Source organism: Hermetia illucens, chromosome 3, assembly GCF_905115235.1.
Source record: "Hermetia illucens chromosome 3, iHerIll2.2.curated.20191125, whole genome shotgun sequence".
NCBI classification, from domain to species: Eukaryota; Metazoa; Arthropoda; class Insecta; order Diptera; family Stratiomyidae; genus Hermetia; species Hermetia illucens.
This window is the reverse complement of record NC_051851.1, coordinates 176,912,619-176,929,660: the sequence shown is the minus strand read 5'-3', so window position 1 is coordinate 176,929,660 and position 17,042 is coordinate 176,912,619. Positions and strand designations below refer to the sequence as shown.

General features: G+C 42.9%; 2 protein-coding genes across 2 annotated transcripts in view; one reads left to right on the top strand and one right to left on the bottom strand.

Annotated features, from left to right (window-relative positions):
• LOC119652201 (2-oxoglutarate and iron-dependent oxygenase JMJD4 homolog) overlaps positions 1-1,764 on the bottom strand; it is a 5,899-nt gene extending 4,135 nt beyond the window's left edge. Inside the window, exon 1 of the mRNA XM_038056142.1 lies at positions 1,382-1,764. Within this exon, the coding sequence (XP_037912070.1) occupies positions 1,382-1,625 (244 nt within the window). The 5' untranslated portion in view covers positions 1,626-1,764. The remainder of the gene's footprint in view (positions 1-1,381) is intronic.
• A 192-nt stretch (positions 1,765-1,956) lies between these two features.
• The window catches only part of LOC119651287 (WW domain-containing oxidoreductase), a 41,516-nt gene continuing 26,430 nt past the window's right edge, over positions 1,957-17,042 (top strand). Inside the window, exons 1-4 of the mRNA XM_038054802.1 lie at positions 1,957-2,180; positions 2,273-2,638; positions 2,708-2,851; positions 9,516-9,695. Coding sequence (XP_037910730.1) covers positions 2,086-2,180; positions 2,273-2,638; positions 2,708-2,851; positions 9,516-9,695 — 785 coding nt within the window. The 5' untranslated portion in view covers positions 1,957-2,085. The remainder of the gene's footprint in view (positions 2,181-2,272; positions 2,639-2,707; positions 2,852-9,515; positions 9,696-17,042) is intronic.

Genomic DNA, 17,042 nt, shown 5'->3' with positions numbered 1-17,042 from the left:
ATGCACACGAAAAATTGACGCCATTTCATCCTTCGGCCCCACCTGCCAGGGAAATATATCTAAATGTCTTTATCCACTATTTTTCCTACTGCGTAGCACTCTTTTGCTTCCATTCATTTGAAAGTCCTGTATTTCTACTTCTTAAGATTAATTCTAAAGACTTTGTCCAGTTCATGGATCCTCTAGATATCATTCCCCAATTTTCTCTAATGGCTATTATTGTTGTGCTATTGCTGCCATTTTGGTCATCCAGATGGACGTAAGAAATATTGGGCAATACAACGAGCCAATTTCGGCGGTGTATGTAGTAATGCATGCGATATCCTTATTCAAAAAGGCAGGCGGGGAGTGAAACGGATCTTGTTTTTTGGTTGAGCACTCAGTTTACCTACGGGCAGAGCAATTTTTCAACGAACGCACGAGATTTTGGACGATAATGGAATGATTGAAAAGTAAACATCATAAGGAAGAAACTTTTCTCGTGCGAATTCGAAACGCGAAGCAGAATTGCACGATTAGGGTCATGAACAACCGTCTTTCAATATAGAAATTGGTTGAAAATGAATATGTTGCCTGTTCACTTGGGGATTTTCATTTTTGTCATATAAAAAGGACACGATAAGATTCTGATAGTGAAAGCGTCTGCTTCAAGACATCAGTTCAACGCCCACAAAACAAAATGGGTATATCATGAACTGTTTAGTGAAAGGAAAGATGGGATTGCCGTAATAAAAACATAGGAAGAAAGGTCCTGAAATCCAGCGCAATTGAGAAAATCCTATGAACTTCAACTAAGTACTCGATTTTCCTGCGATCTCCTTAGTGCTCTCGCTATCGATTACTAAGGTTCTCAGACGGGGGTAGGTAGGTAGGTAGGTATCAGTGGCCGCTCCGAGGAGCCCAATTAGCGCTTTGGTGCGCCGTTTTAATGCCACAAACTCCTAAGACCGTGACTGTTGTTATGGGAGCAGGGAAGCAGAGTCCAGCCGGCTCGGATCTTCAGAGCCAGCCCGTAGCATTCACGAAGGAAAGCAGCTCTCCGACCCTGCAGCTAGAAATCTCACTGAGGTCCCCAAAGAATGGTTTACCCAGTGTCCGCAGCCTGACTCTAGCCAGAGCTGGGCAATCGCAGAGAAAGTGAATGAGGGTTTCCTTTCCTTCTCCGCAGCTTTGGCAATGCGAGTTGTAGCGTATGCCGAGCCCAGACGGGGGTACAAATCCTTTTAACTTTTTGTGGAGAATCGTGCATCCACGCAGTCCTTCTATTGCTATCGCTAAATGAACTTATCTTCCTTATTTCCAATGAGAAGTGGTCCAGTTTCATGATCATCACACTTAAGCTGTGCAAGTGGTAAGTTTACATTTGAATATTAATCCTTACCGATCTCCGCCTCCAAACAATCCAAGTCAACTCTTCCATTCGTAATCCAATCACTGGAGCACTTCCAATTGTCCGCCACCGAGGTTAGTATCACCGGCCTATTCGGCTGCATGCAATTCCAGAAGAAGTCATTGTAAGATAGCTCCTCGGCAGGTATCCTTGGAATTTCGGTCACTTTCGCATAATCATCAGAAATTGAACGGTCGGAACCACTTCCCGGCCTAAGTTCTAAAATGTTTGACATTCCTGTAGGCAACTATCAGCTGATGTTTATCCGAGTCAATTGAAACTTATCCAGGGACCGTCGCATTGTCAAAAATATTTGGTTCCATCAGATTTCAGATTTATTTATTGAGCAAAGAAAGGGAATACATGTGCGGCACAAAAAGAATAATAACTTAAAGCCTCAAGCGTGATTAATTAAGTATGTAACGCCAACCTACGGAAACATCCGGCCTAGCCGGTTACATGGTATAAAGTGAAAAGCGGGTGCATGTCAGCGCTCGTTTGACATAGCAACATTTGGTTTAATCATCTGATCATTGTTTATTTGATTAAGAAGCAGCATTAACTCTAATCGATTTGTTTTGTTGTGGGTCAAGCACTGATCCTGGACTTTGCCGCGGAGGTGAGATTGTAATTGGTCCAAGTGAAGATACTACGATAAAAGCCCATCGCAACAGCAAACTATTTAGTTCTTCAAAATGCCTGGCTTCATCCCTGATTCCGATAGTGAGGACGAACTGCCCCCGGGCTGGGAAGAGAAGGCTGCAACAGACGGACATGTCTTCTATGTAAAGTAAGTTAAAAACGAAGTGAAATTTGCTAAATAATCCGGTAAACATGCTGAATATTATCGTTTTGATAATCTAATCATTCCCACAATTGCAGCCATAAATTAAAATCAACACAGTGGACACACCCACGAACAGGCAAAATGAAACGTGTATCCGGTGAGTTACCAATTGGTTGGGAAAGACGCACAGAAGAAGGCTCCGACCAGATCCTTTTCTACAACAAAACGACGAACCAAAGCACCTACACCGATCCACGTCTGGCCTTCGCAGTGGAGGAGCAGACACAGAACGTCCGAGATGTTCGACAACGATTCGATGCAAGTTCAACGGCATTGCAGGTGTTGCATGGAAAGGATTTGTCTGGGAAGTTGGCTGTTATCACCGGGGCGAATGCCGGGATCGGGTTGGAGACAGCGAAATCCTTGGCGTTTCATGGATGCGAGGTGATATTGGCTTGCAGGTAAGTCTTGGTTGGAGGTATATGGAAGGTAGATTGCGACTGAGATTGTTTGTTTTAATTGCGTTGCAGAAATGAGCAATCAGCCTTGGAAGGAATCAAAATGATTACTAAAGAGAAGCAGTTGGCTGGGAGGAAGTGCAGTTTTATGAAGCTTGACTTGGCTTCTTTGGAGGCCACTAAGCGATTCACTGATGAATTGAAGACTAAAGTCAGGTAAGTAATGGGTAAAAAGGACTAAAGTATTGAAGCAGTCAGGTTTGTACACCAGAAGTCCGGGGAAAGGTTTTGCTGGTTACAATTATTTTGACCATTTCGAGTACGGACCGAATAAAATGGAAATAATTCTCTTTATCATCGGTTACTCCAAAATTGAACAGAAGGAACAGGAAGAATGCTCTGCTTGAAATTAATTCTGAACGACACCAATCCATTTCTTTCAATGACAAATCGCGGTCGTCACTAGGAAACCGGCTGTTTAAGGCCCTATTGAACCCCGCCCAACGTGGGTGTGGTCGATGGACCATCACAAATCTCTTTATGTCATTACAAATGGCGCTCAACGTGGAGCACGAACCCACGACCCTGAGATTAAGAGCCTCATTCTTTATCGACTGAGTTAGTCGGGCGAAATCTGAAGCCAAACAACTTACAATGGCTCCGGTATCAATCAGTCTCGAGACAGGCTCAGCTAAGACGATGACATCATTATTGGGCCGACTTGTGAGGACGGCAGAGTAGCAGATACCATTGTTGCGCATTATTCGCCGCCAATACTGACTTAAGCGAAGAGTAGAGTGCTTAGATTTTTGCGTCGCCACCTCTGCTACTCCGAAGATCCGTTCTGTGGCCGCTTGGTATTGTTGCAGCCTCACGTGTAACGACCTCACAACTGAAAGCATCGGTTCCGGGTAGGTTAATTCTAGGTTGTCGGAACGCTGTGGCGCGGCAGGATTCGCGGCATTCGAAATTTATTTCGAATGTCGCGAATACCAGCGGACAGATGACGTCACCGGCGCTCCACTCAGTTCAGACCTCGCTACAAGAGTGAAGAACAGAGTAGGTGGCGAAAAACGTCAGATAAAAAATAATAATAAGAAAAAAGAGTTAAGAAGATAGTTGGCAGTCATTCTGAAAAGAACGAGTTTTGTGCAGAAAGAAAATAGTTACGGACGGAAATCAGTATAATTTCTAATATCCCTGAATTATAATAGGAGTCCTTTTTTGAAATTGTGTATTGAACGTTGTTAAATACAAGTTCCTAAAACGCTTCAAAACGAGAGCCGAACCGGGAGTCAATTGAGCTTTGCGGCCCGCTTCTCTAAGGCAAGGAATGTGGTACTGTGGCTTTATAATGTTTGGTGTTCCACAGCCGTAACAGAAACGACGTAATTCTCCCGCACAATCTTGCCATTGTTGTCCTAGGTCACCGCAGTTCCAGCAACTACGAGACTGAACGGGTGCGACCTGTGCTTCCCGAATGTTAGGGAGATCCTGTTGGAAACTTTCACCAGAAGTTCCCGCTGCGTCCAGTTTCGACAAGCTTTAAACTTGCAACTTTAACCGTCTGACGCACGGCTAAGCGGTTGGTTCTCAAATTTTTCGACCCACTTAGGTAACTCACGATAGATAGTAATGTGAATGGGGATAATTGCCTAGATGATTTCGAGTCGCAAGCTGCGTCGTAGGGTCTCAACCAGTTCAGCCTCCTTGGACGGTTGCTGGAGACTGGACACCAACCGTCCTCGTCGAAATCCGTCTTTATAGAACTCCCTGAAGGATTCTCGGTCGTTTTGGGTTCGGCTTAGAATCCGCTCCCAGAGATCAATATCTGGCAGACGATCTTGAAATTGATCCCGGACAGCGTCCTACAGATCCGGCCCCAGAGCGTCTTTGTTGGCTTGGCGATACTCTCAGTACCAGTCCGCCGCTTCTCGCGTAAACAGTATGTATGCGTACTCCAATAATAAAGAAAAGCTTCTCTGTAGTCGAATGAGTCAAGGGTTCAATTCTAAAAAAGAACTTGTCTATTGGCAGGGATCCCTCTGACCCGCCATATGTTAGACCCAAGAGTTTAAGATATGAGACATTTTGCGAAAGGATAGAATGCCAACTCTCGAACTGGCTGCGAGTGTCAAAGGGGAACGGTGACGAAATAGGACACAGGACCTGGGGGTCGATCTGTCCTCGCAGGGTTTTAGGCGCGGAAGAGCGCTATTTCTCATCGCCTCGATGTCACCTACGCGATTCCGGCGTCACATCATATGGTCTTCTAATATGAAGTGCAGCGCTGTTTCGCACGCGCACACTGATGATGGGTCCTCACCCAACTCACTGCTTCTCGTTCGTCTAGATTTGCTGCATCGTCGCGTCCGTTCGCCTCCAAAATTAGATATATAAATATACGCAAAAAGAAAGAAGAAAAAATAAATAAATAAAACTAATCTACTCATTTTATGAAAATACAATTTCAACCTCAAAACTCAGTCAAAACTCAACCAACAAGAAAAAATGAGTTACAAAAAATAAAGAATCAAATAATCAAAAGAACAAAAAAAAATTGAGGACTCCTTCATCCCTAAATTTTTCGACTCTGTATTCGTTAACCTCTCGCAAAAATCATGCACAACGCTCTCCCAACTGCATAAATTATTGTAACCTGTGCAAAGAACAACCTCGTCCAACAGTGCTATATATACGGAGAAATACCAATCGAGTTGCTCTCCGTCGCAGAGTATTAGGCAACCAAATCAAACAAAAGGGATCGCGAGAAGTCAATCTTCTTCGTTTGAAATCAGGAAACAAAGTCATGAATCATTGAGGACGGAACAGCATACCTCCGAATTCCATCAACAATTCATCTCACCCGTCACTTCCTCCCGACAAAGAAGAAAGAACATTCAATTTTTCAAATTCTGAAACGAAGAGATAGTCGTTTCACATAGAGGTAGGAAAAGACACTCTTCAGACGTTCGGACGGCAATACTTTTCAGCATATAACCGCAAAGGCCTGTAGATCCAGAGGCTTCTGGCAGGCAGTCACCCACCAGAGGCTAAGTCTCAAAGATAACCACATTAAACGACTAGCTGGTGTGGTATACTACCGAGGACAGGAAACTCTACTCTACAAGGAAAATTCAGGTTTAGGAACACTTGCTTTTAGGGGAACGGCGTGAAACCTAAAACTTGAGAGATGAAGGCAAGTGCACGTGGGGGGGAGGTCGTATAAAACCGCTTCGATTACGCGGCTCCCAGGGCAGAGGTGAGGCAGCGCCTGAAGGGTCCGCCCTTTGATGAATGTTGAGAAATTTTTGTTTCTCTATTCGATACAACAAGACGAAGTTGTGACCCGGAATTGGCAATCTTCCACTGAATCGAACATTTGGTTCCCTCACGTGTTGAGCACTTAATCCCTCACGTATCATTTTCACAAAAACTCACTTGTCCTTCCCGGTGCGGATCGTGCACTTAACGCAATAAACACGCGCGAATTAAACCTGAGAAAAAAAACGGCTGGACCGCGCGGGTGGAGCCGTAAAGCTCCAGGTCAGATTGGCGCGGTCGAAAAGGAGGATCCATGACGTATCATATCCTCGACCGAGGTTTCCCCTGCCTCAGATGGTTTGGGGGCGCGGCCTCTGAGGTCTCTCTCCCTGCCTTGAAATCATCACGCTATGATTTTGGAGGATGTCTTTTTGTAAGAGTTTCGCGGAGGAGGGAAGTAGGGAATCCTCAAATTAACGAGAGAATTATATCATAATAATAGTTGTATTCATTCATTCATTCCCTTCTTCCAATTGTTTCAACCTCGCATCTGGTATTAAGTATTGTCCAAGGTGCCTCAATCTACTTTGCACAAGCACCGGACACTGTCTCAGAATATGTGTGGAGGTTTCGTCACTCTTCTCATAAAATCTGCAGTCAGTTTGCGTAAATATGTCTAGCTTCCCTACGTGATATTTTAGCCTACAGACGTTCTTCTTGGCGTGGTTTTCTTTCTCCTCTTACACGAAAAAGCTACCTTCAAGGGAATTGAGCTACTTCCGGTTTTGAACCAAATTCTATCCACCTCCGGGGGTGCAGATTAATCTTAGAGGGTGCTGACTTTGCAATCAAGTGATTTGATTAACTTAGTGGCTATCTTATTCAGAGCTTGTACTAACGCTGGTTGCGGATAAAATTATTTCATAATATTCGAATAGAATTTGTTTAGACAAGTATTAAACTCACGCCGTTCCTAAGGAGAAGCATGACCTGCAAGTTGGAGTTGACTCACTAGAAAAGAGAATGGACGGCGCCTTGCGGTAGTGGAGATAAAGATGTTGCGTTGGACCAGTGGCGTAACATGCCATGATCACATTCGAAAGGAGGATATGCGCGATCGGGTTGCACCAATCATGGAAAAATTACGAGAGAGGCATCTTTGATTGTATGGACATGAAATTTCCGCCAATGAGAACTCACATGCCAAGATTGGTCTGAACATCAAAGTCGATGCAAAATGCCAGCCGAAACAACGATAGCTTGATGGTGGTGAGTTGAAAGTCACGCTCCGTCCAGATCAGGCCTTTAGCCAAACAAAATAGCGCAACCGATCAAGACGAGCTGACTCCGCTTCTGAGCGGAACGAAGGCTGAGGAAGGAGAAGAAGCTGATATAGTAGTGAGTTTTATCAGCTGGACTTTTTTTTAAAGGCATCGTGGAAATCTTCAGAGATAGCAATGTCGATACCGTGCGTGGGTTACCAAAATGGAGAAGTCTATAATGAGTTTTTCCGCATTCGCGTTTATGATGCGGCTTTTGGCGCCTCACCATGGAGTTTCTTATTGGACGCAAAAATCAATGCCGTTCTTCCGAAGGGCTTTTGCAATTGCCTCCGTGTTTTCAGTGATCAGGTACTTTTAGCCTTTAGACACGTATCTACTTGGTTCAGACTAATTGATTTTCGTCCCGAAGCCATCCATGCGCTAAGTACTCTTGCTTATCTCTGGAAAGCATGAGGTTGTCCGTCAGTAGCGCATGTTCTGCATATTAAGACATCCTGGACGATGAGAGTGCATTTGGTCCCTGAAAAAAAATAAGTACTTCTTGAAGTATATCAGGGAGAGCCTCACATACACTTTCTGACTTTACAAATTTTATTATTGCGTATATGCTACTTTGTAGTTTTTAATCCAATAGCAGCTGGATGCTTACAGGCAGAACGGCGAGGAAGTGTCTAACAGAATGCCTTACCATGTTAAATTTTTGGGAAGAGATTGCTGCTAGTCGTGGAACTTCAGGTTTTTTCTTCACATGAATAGTTTTCCTGAAGTGACGAGTAACATGGCCACGGGGCGGGATATTTGAGTGGGTACGAAAGTACCGATAAAATGTAGTATAGTGGCAAGAAAGCTCGGGTCAGTCATTCTAGCAGTTTTATATGGGTCTTCAGTGCTCAGTGCTGCGATTTTTCCATTAAGGTCGAGGGATTATTCTGCGCAATTTATAGTAATTTCACATAACACTTTCTGTTCTTCTTAGGGTGTATTAGTAGATGATTGAGTTAATAAACATTGATACAAAATCTTTGGTTTCATCTGAGAAACTTTCGGCTCTCAAATTCGGTTGTACTGTAATGATGACAGTACCTGATCAATGAGCTGATAATGAATAAGTCAAAAGGCTAGGTCGTTATTGTGCACCAGAGCTGAATTAAAAGAAATGTCTAGGAAGACAAACATTGTTTCGATAAGTCGAAAAAGTGTGGCCCATTGCCTTATTCCCTGCCTTCTCCAATTATTGAGCCCAAATACCTCAGTAGTAACTTTGTCCCTGGGTTGGATGGTGCTGAGATGAACTTGTAATTTTCCTAGCTATTAACAAGGATCTTAAATAAAATAACTGCCGGGCGGTTTGCAGGTCAGACTTCAGAAGGTGAGAGATGAAAGTTGAAATCCTAGTCCCAGTGATGGGTATATCTTCAAACACACCAGTCTAGCAAAGAAGCACTTTTGCCTTATTGTTAAGAACTGGAGAATGACAGTGCAAATGTGTAGCAAACAAACTATCTTTCTCTTGGGTATCAATTGCAACCGTATTAATTGATTCTTGAGCGCGAACAATTACACTTGCCAATAAAGCTTAAAAATTATTTTAGAGCTTTCCTGGATCAATAAATACATATATTTTCTGTTCACTCCTTTGTAGAGTGTAGCGTATCCACGCAGTCTCGGGCTTCAATGAGGCTGGGTTTCAGTTTCGTGAGCATCACACTTAATGCGGTGCAAGTGATAACCCTACAGCAGCGGGACAACACAAAGTCTAACACAAATATCCATGACGAGTCGGAATTCGAACTCGGGGGGAATGGGGCCCAGAGACCAACACTTTTTGGTCATTGCTCTGTCAAAGAAGGGTAAACCTTTGCATTTTTTTCAGATCAGCTAATGCTGTTGCCACAAACGCTGCGTAGTTTTGATGCTTCAATTGTTTGATGGTAGCGACTTCCTATTTCATTCGGGGTGTAGCGAATCGTTAGTGGTAAAAGTATAAATTTGTGAGTTAATGTCACACGATTGCGACCTCGATCTTAGTAGTGACATATATAAAAAAGGACGCAATTAAATACCCGACTTTTTTGCAATGATTGGCACTCCCTAAAAATTGCAAACTATAATGAATCGAGAAGGGGTTACATGTGTTATTTTATATTAATTTTAATTTTAAGGGACGACGTACTGTTCTGCTCTTGATTGATGTGTTTATGATTGCTGAACTATTATACAAACTACGTATACTGCTTTTAAAAAATCAGTTTATTCGTTAACGAGTAAATAGAAAACTATTATAGAAATCTTAATGATTTATTTCCTTTTTTTTTTCTTTTTACAATTTCCAGGCATATTGACTATTTAATATTGAACGCTGCTGTTATGGGATTACCCCATACATTGACGGTTGATGGCTTGGAAATTACGTTCCAAGTTTGTCACCTTTCACATTTCTATTTAACGCTTGAGCTGGAATCACTTCTGGACCATAATTCACGTGTTGTAATCGTTTCATCAGAATCACACAGGTAAGTGATTTGATACTTTTTCCACGTGCCTTTAATGAGCTTAAAAAGCTGTCAGACAAAAAAGAAATTTATATTAAATGATCAAAATTTAAGAAAATGCAAGAATGTTCCTAGGGATTTGCTACTATATTGCTACAGAAAATTATATATAGAACAGGATTCCAGCATTCGGAACCAATATCACACTAAGGTTGTTTATTTGTTGGAAACAGGACAGAGTTTTTTTTTTGTTGGCTTGGAACGGCAGGACTGATTGTGGTTGCTAGATCGCAATGCGAATGTGCTACTAAACAGTTTTCGACGACCGCTCCAATTAAGACAGGCACTGTCATCGTCAGTGATAACGATTCGCCAAGAACAGACTGTTCCTTGTGATCGATGCATTAATGAGCATCTGAAATTCAAAAACTACCGTAGTCTCGTTCGCCCAGTTCTAGTTATGACTGCTAGCCGACTACCAAAGGCAATGATCGACGCCTCTCAGTAGTGGAGACGAAAATGTTGCGTTGGATCAGTGTCGTAACATGCTACGATCACGTTCCAATTGAGGACATTTACGATCGATATGGGGTTTCACCTATCGTGGAGAAATGGCGAGAGAAGTGTATGGTCATGTAAAATGATACCATCGTTACGTTTGCGAAAAAAATCTGTGAAAGACAGGCTCACTATTACATCGACATCGTAAACGTTTTGAATTGGAATGTGATTTTCTCACAACATTAATTTCAAACTGAATTTATTGGTACCTATTACCAACTGCAAGATGTAATACATCTGTATCTGGTCTTAATGCCCAGTTACGTGCCGTCTCTCACGTGACTAGCCTTTAACCTTTCTTTCACTTCATTGTTTACGGTGAATAGAAAAGGTAATCAGGAATTTTCAGGTGGTGCATGTGGTTAACCCGACAATATTTATTTTCCAACGTATCTGAATAGAGGAAAGTAAAATGTTTGTATTTCTTACTATTTCTGTGCTTGAGACATGCATGGCTGTTTTTTGTGTGCTCGTACATATGAACATGATATTTTAATATAATTGAGTCATAGATACACCCTTTAGTTCCAATCAACCCCGCATAAAATAGAATATACTTTTGATCAAAACCGTGATTGCCCTTTTAAGAGTATGCTTCACTGTTCACCAGGGTCGTAAAATTCGGGTCCTGGGGTGAAAATTAGTGGTCACCACTAAAATTGCACAATGAACCTTATGTTATTTCAGTTTCGATTCCGGCGTCTGGAGACCATATCAGTTTATTGTGCACCAAAATGCATCACATTAAAAGTCAGTTGTATTTATATATGTTAAATATGATATGAAAATGGAAACTCCATATGAAACCAAGCGATATAATTCCAACAACCTCAGAAAATTCAACAAAAGGAACGGATAAAGATTGTTTTCATTTAGCAAACAATTAAGGCCAATAAATGATCGAGATTGCGGTTGATTGTTTGTAAATAATACGGAGTAAATTCACGTTTTATCATCTGTGTATCGTTTGCATAAATTCCACATAGTAAACCACGCAGACTTAAGGCCTGTAAGGTTATATGACGTAACAAGTGATATTATCTCGATATCTTTGCAGATAATATGACTTCATTTTGTGTCAATAAACTCATTTTTAATAAAAACTTAAAAAAATTCAGCTTTTAAGCACCACTTGAATGACAATTTAATGGCGGCTTGGGGGTAGTTAGCCTCTTGATCTATATTATTTGGATTCCAATCTCTATATGGTTCATGTTGTTTGTACATTCCCCTCCTCCTTTTCCTTGCTGAAGGCTTGTTTACCTAACACATCGGAAGAAATTATAAAAACGTATTGGACCCACAATTAGGTAAATTTGGGTTTATTTTCACAAATCGAAATCGTCCAGTCTGGTCCTCTCCAAGCGGTCGGTCTGTCGGTTACACCGGAGAAGCCCGCAATGCACCCGGCCGTCAGCTGAATTGAATGCCATCCATATATTGGCAAGCCCCAACATTCGTTCGACTCTGGACGTGGAAGACCTTGAGTCGATAATTTTCTGTGCGCATTCATCAAAAGTGTTCACCAACGACAAAAATGCCAATAACATTTTCGTTCACAGCCTAACCAAACATGAAACCCTAGTTTACAGCCTGCTTTACGTATATGTCCACTTGGATACCGATATTTCCGTACTCAGACTGGTTTACATAAGAACCTGTAACTTCCAAAGTCTTCTTCACTCAAAACCCCGAGACTTTCTTATTTGGAATCCTCTCACCTAATTTTCAACACTCCAATGAATTCGTATCAATGGTTGCATAACGCTTATATATAAACGACGCGTTTCCTTCTAACTCTGTGACTTTACTGATTTTGGTGGCAGGTCTCTGGCCATCTTATACTTTACGGAACATCCCAGACCGGGATGCGAATATTCTGCTAGAAAACTACTAGAAATAACGTTACCAAAAAAGCCAAATTGATCGCAAATCTAGATGTTCTCCACATTAACGCAAATAGGAAAAGTGCGATGATCAGTCATATTGAGAACCTTGGTTTTGTTGTGTATCTTCAGTTTGATGCTACTTGACTCTCTTTCTAAAACCAGAGACATTTGGCCAAGGCCTATAACATCTGCTTCCCTGACCAGCTCAATAAAAAATTCTCTTTTGTCATGGCGCACACTAGGTTGAACTTCGCGGGATTGTGCAAGATATCGGAGTAGCGCTCAGATCTTAAATCCTGCGAGAGTCGACAGACGCAATACGAGATGGGAGGATGTCGTTCGCTGATTGCAAAATGGTGCTGCTACGTCGCGGGTCAGTTGAAACCCAACTGACTACATTGGCAAACTTTGTGCTCGCACGATGTGCCACCGATGACGAGGTGGTGGAAGCTCCCACCATTATTGTTACGATCGCCCAGACCACGACTCCAGATCACACGTCCGAGCAAAGGGTCGTCAGAGTCCACCTTGGCAATCAGATCATCAGTCACGATCACAATGTTACCTCTAGGAAGCTTCTTCTGGACTGCATTTAATTTCTCCTTATCTAGATCGGAAGTCTCCGTTGGTGCGCAATACTGCACTTTTGTCATATACCTCATTCTGGACCGGAACCTCGCAGTCAGTATCTTGTTCAATACCGGATCCCAAGTAATGAGGTCATACTTTGCGGTTACTGTAGACATTGATATAACGTGGTTTACACTTACTTTCATCAGTCTTTCCGGAATACAATAGCATAGTGTCGTAAAAGGGAGATGAGTGCTCTCCAGAGGGGGGATAAAGTAATGCTCAGCTACCCCGAACTATTCTGGACTGGCCTAGTCTTTCTACGTGGCATCCAGCGTGAGGTCTCCAAATTTTGTAGTCCTCGGTGGACATTTACTGAGAAAGTATCTTACCAAACGACTCGCCTGTCCACGTACATGGCGCGATTCGTGGCTTCTGTGGTTGTTTATCATCTCCGTAGCTACTTTAGATATCGATTCACGATTCCGACTTGTTTTTTTTGTGCGCCGTGATACTGCACGGTAACTGCCATCTTGCAGGTGGGTTATCTCAATCTAGGATGACCACTAGTTGCCCCGGCTTCAAATTAGGTGTCTCCTTGCTTGGCCTGAGTTGAAGGTGGTGCAGATATTCCTGAGACCGTCTATTCCAGAACGTTTGGTGAAGTGCCCTCAGCTGTTGTCACCGCTCATAGAGGTCCAGCTGCCATCTATCGACTTCTGGTAATGCCCTTAATGGTTGCTGCACCAAAAAGTGTCCCGATTACTAGACAATGGAACTAGGAGCCTTGAATTCAAGCAAGCCTCAATCTGGCATAGCGCTGTCGTAAGTTCTTCAAACGGACTATTTTCGCCCCATCGAGGCCGCTTTGCTGATTTTACTGCAGCTTCCCACAACTCGCCAAAATATAGAGTTGCCAATGGAATAAACTGCCAGGTGACACCGTCTTTCGCCAGAATGGATGTTGAATTTATCACCTTCTGCATCTCCTCATGCATTTGATTCTTGGCTCCTACAAAGTTGCTGATGTGGTCACTATATGTTTCCGAGCATAAACCTCTTCTTGCTGTAAATCGTTTGAATGTGACCAGAAATGTTTCGGTTGACAAATCCCTGGACAATTCGCGATGGTCTTCGACACGGGGTACCTCATAACGTGTTTTTGTGCGCTTCTCGTATTATCACGCAAGAAACGTGGTGTTCTCTTGGCGAGAGGATCGGATGTTTATGCTCATCTGATTGTTGGCATTTCGTAGCCTTCCTCTAACTCTCAGGGCACCTTGGTGATCAGCGAACGGATACAGCTTCTGTAGACTTTTCTGAAGTGGATTGTTTTTGATCACATCTTCGATGTCTTTACCAAATTTAGCTATGTTAGCAACTGGGTTCGGCGACCAGTGCGTCTTGTACTATCACTCCTTGTCCAGGGTCTTTGCACTCCATTGGAATTTCGCTCAGCGGCCCGGGATCGTTTGTCGCTCATTTACATAGGGTAAAACCGCTAGCTTTTAATAACTTCATCATCTGACGAACCACGCGCTTCCTTCTTCGCTTCCGCTCCGTTCTGGAGATTATCCATGTAAAAATCTCTTCGCAATCTTTCTATCGCAGCGGGGAACCACTGTTTCTCATCCCTTGCTAATTGTAGTAATGTTTCAATTGCAAAAAGTTCGCGGGAGTTTCGACAAATGACGTCGTTGTCAGCACATATTTCTGTATAGGTTTTTTCTATGTTGGTCTATAAGCACAGTGCGTCGCATCCCAGAAGTGCGAAACTACAAAGCATATGAGGAAGGAGGTAGAAGTTTTCCCTTGGTCCACCAAGCGCTTCCACACAATCCACATTAATGGTCTCGACATTATTGGCCCTTTGCAAGACTCGCACGTTTTCAGGTATTGCCTGACAATCATCGATTCACGCGGTGGCCTGAGGCGATACCTTTGAAAGACATTTCTGCACAATCTTGGGGAGAGGTCCCGTTGTCGAGAATGAATTCGACGCTTTGGTTTGCAAGCAATTATAGCCACCGATCAGGGAATGCAGTTTGAGTCCTCTCTTTTCTCAGAATTGGTCAAAATCCTCGGCTTTAAACGCCACAGGACAACCGCGTGCCACCCGCAGTTCAATGGGATATGGTAAAGGTGGCGCAGGACGCTGAAGGTCGCTATAATGACCCAAGATAACCCTTCTTGGTCACAGGTCCTGACACCTGGTCTACTAGGCCTCCGGACAGCGCGAAAACCGTGGCTGACATGCCCAGAAATCTCGAATTCTGTACGCATGTCCTAATTAGAGCGGACGCTCCTCGGAGGCCGCTGCAGCCACCTTATGAGGGCCTCTTCGAAGTCCTCTAGTAAGGTCGACGTTATTATAGCCTCATCGTGGGGGGTACGACCAAACGGGCCTCCTTGACCCGCCTAAAGCCGTTCGTCCATCAAGAAGATGTGACCAGGACGAGAGACGCGCGACGCGTCGGTTTTGACTTGTGGCAGCCAAGGTGAGGGAGCTGTGCATCGCTGAGACCCCTCTTTGGTGTCAGCTGGGGGTGAAGTGTTGTGATGGAGCGAACAACTTGCGTGTCGCACGCGCACAAGTGCAAATCTAGTTGGCCACGATATCGAAAAATAATTTTTGACAGCGCTTTTTACGACAAGCAGGGAAGACTTTGAGTGAATTCTTAAGCCATAATTGACAGAGCAGTTTTCCCGTAGATGTTATGGATAATAATGGACTTTTTTTTCTAAGGAATGGAGTGGCCCGTGTAGTACCGTTAAGCCTTTGTTCTTTGATGAGCGAAAAAATGTTGGCGTAGTCTCCTGTGGAATAAAAAAAGAGGGTTCCATAACTCCTCGTGTGTTTTAAGTTCGCTCGCAAGCCCTTGTCCTTCAGTGATTTTAGTAGGTAGTATGCCGTGATTTGAGGATTTTTTTCCTTTTTGGGCTTTGAGACATTTGAAGGAGAGGAGGTTTTGATACTTGGCACTTGGGAAGCATTTACGCTTTTAGAATTGGCCTGTTGCTTTTTGTTCTTTTTCTGTCGATGGACGAAACTGAATGTGCCTTCTTGTTTCCCCTCTTCGATAACCAAAAGGCATATCTTCTTCGCTTCGGGTGTCTTCTTTGAATACTTGCTGGCTACTCTGGCGATGGAAGGGTTGACGAAGTCGCTGTTGGTCGTGGCTCGTCGAGTGGCGGGAAGTACTTCTGTTATCTTCATTGGCGCTATGGGTGTACTGTTCTTCTTTGGTTTTTGAAGGATTGAAATTGAATCCTTTTTACGCCAAGCGATATGGTTTTAAGGCGATTTCGGTTATATTTTTGAGGCCGAAGTGCCACAGACGCTGCCCATTTTTCTGGACTGGTAAGTACGGTGGTGTACCAGCTCGCGTCTTAGAGTTCATTGGTGAAACTATATTTAGATGTAGACGGACCTGAAATGTCATAGTCGCTTACAGTAAAGTACCTCTGCCCTTGTGGTTGCAATAGTCAACCCGATCCATCTTTCGCAATCACTTTGTTATCATCTGAGTAGGTTAATAAACTTAAGACTAAAGTGGTAGTAATTGTGCAATGGACAAAGGCTACCATGGGGTTTTTCTGTGTTTACAGTTTACATTCTTAAGAATATTCTAAAAAAGACAATAAGATCCTTGATGATTCTCATGAATGTGAAACTGATGGCTTCCTGCTTCCTTTGTTGGGTCTGCATCCCAGACAGAGTTCTTTGTTTCTATAAAACTTTCAACCTTCGCCCATTGCAATGTGGAGAGACAATCTGATTGTTTCTTTGCTCCTCGGAAATACCACTTACGAATCGTGCGTAAATTCGAACTTAACGACTATCAGAGAGAAATTTATGAATTTTTGTTTGCATTTGCAACTTCCTCTGTGGATGACTTGTATCTGCGTATAAGCCCCGGTAGTTATTTAGGTAGCGCCTATCTTCGAACGTGACTTGAAATCACAACCGGGATTGCAACCTATGGACTGGCGGCTTACTGAAAACACAAAACATACCTTCATGGCGGGGCCGATGTACTTCAATACATAAATATATCAGATAATAATTGATTAATTTATAATTTCTTGTTGTCGTACTGAGGTAGCAAATTGTTGACTGTTTATAGATGTTAAAACGTGCACACTTTTATTGGGTCGATTGGTGTGGGATAAAAATATAAATAATTATTGGGAAGGCTGGAAAAGTGGAATAAATTTGTATAAATATTCTGGATAATTGTTTATAATTCAGAATATGGTAATTCGTCACAATGTTGTGTGTAATTAGATGCCAGTCGTTGTATAAGATCAATTGTGACTCCTTAGATACTTCAGCTTTCTGAGAAGT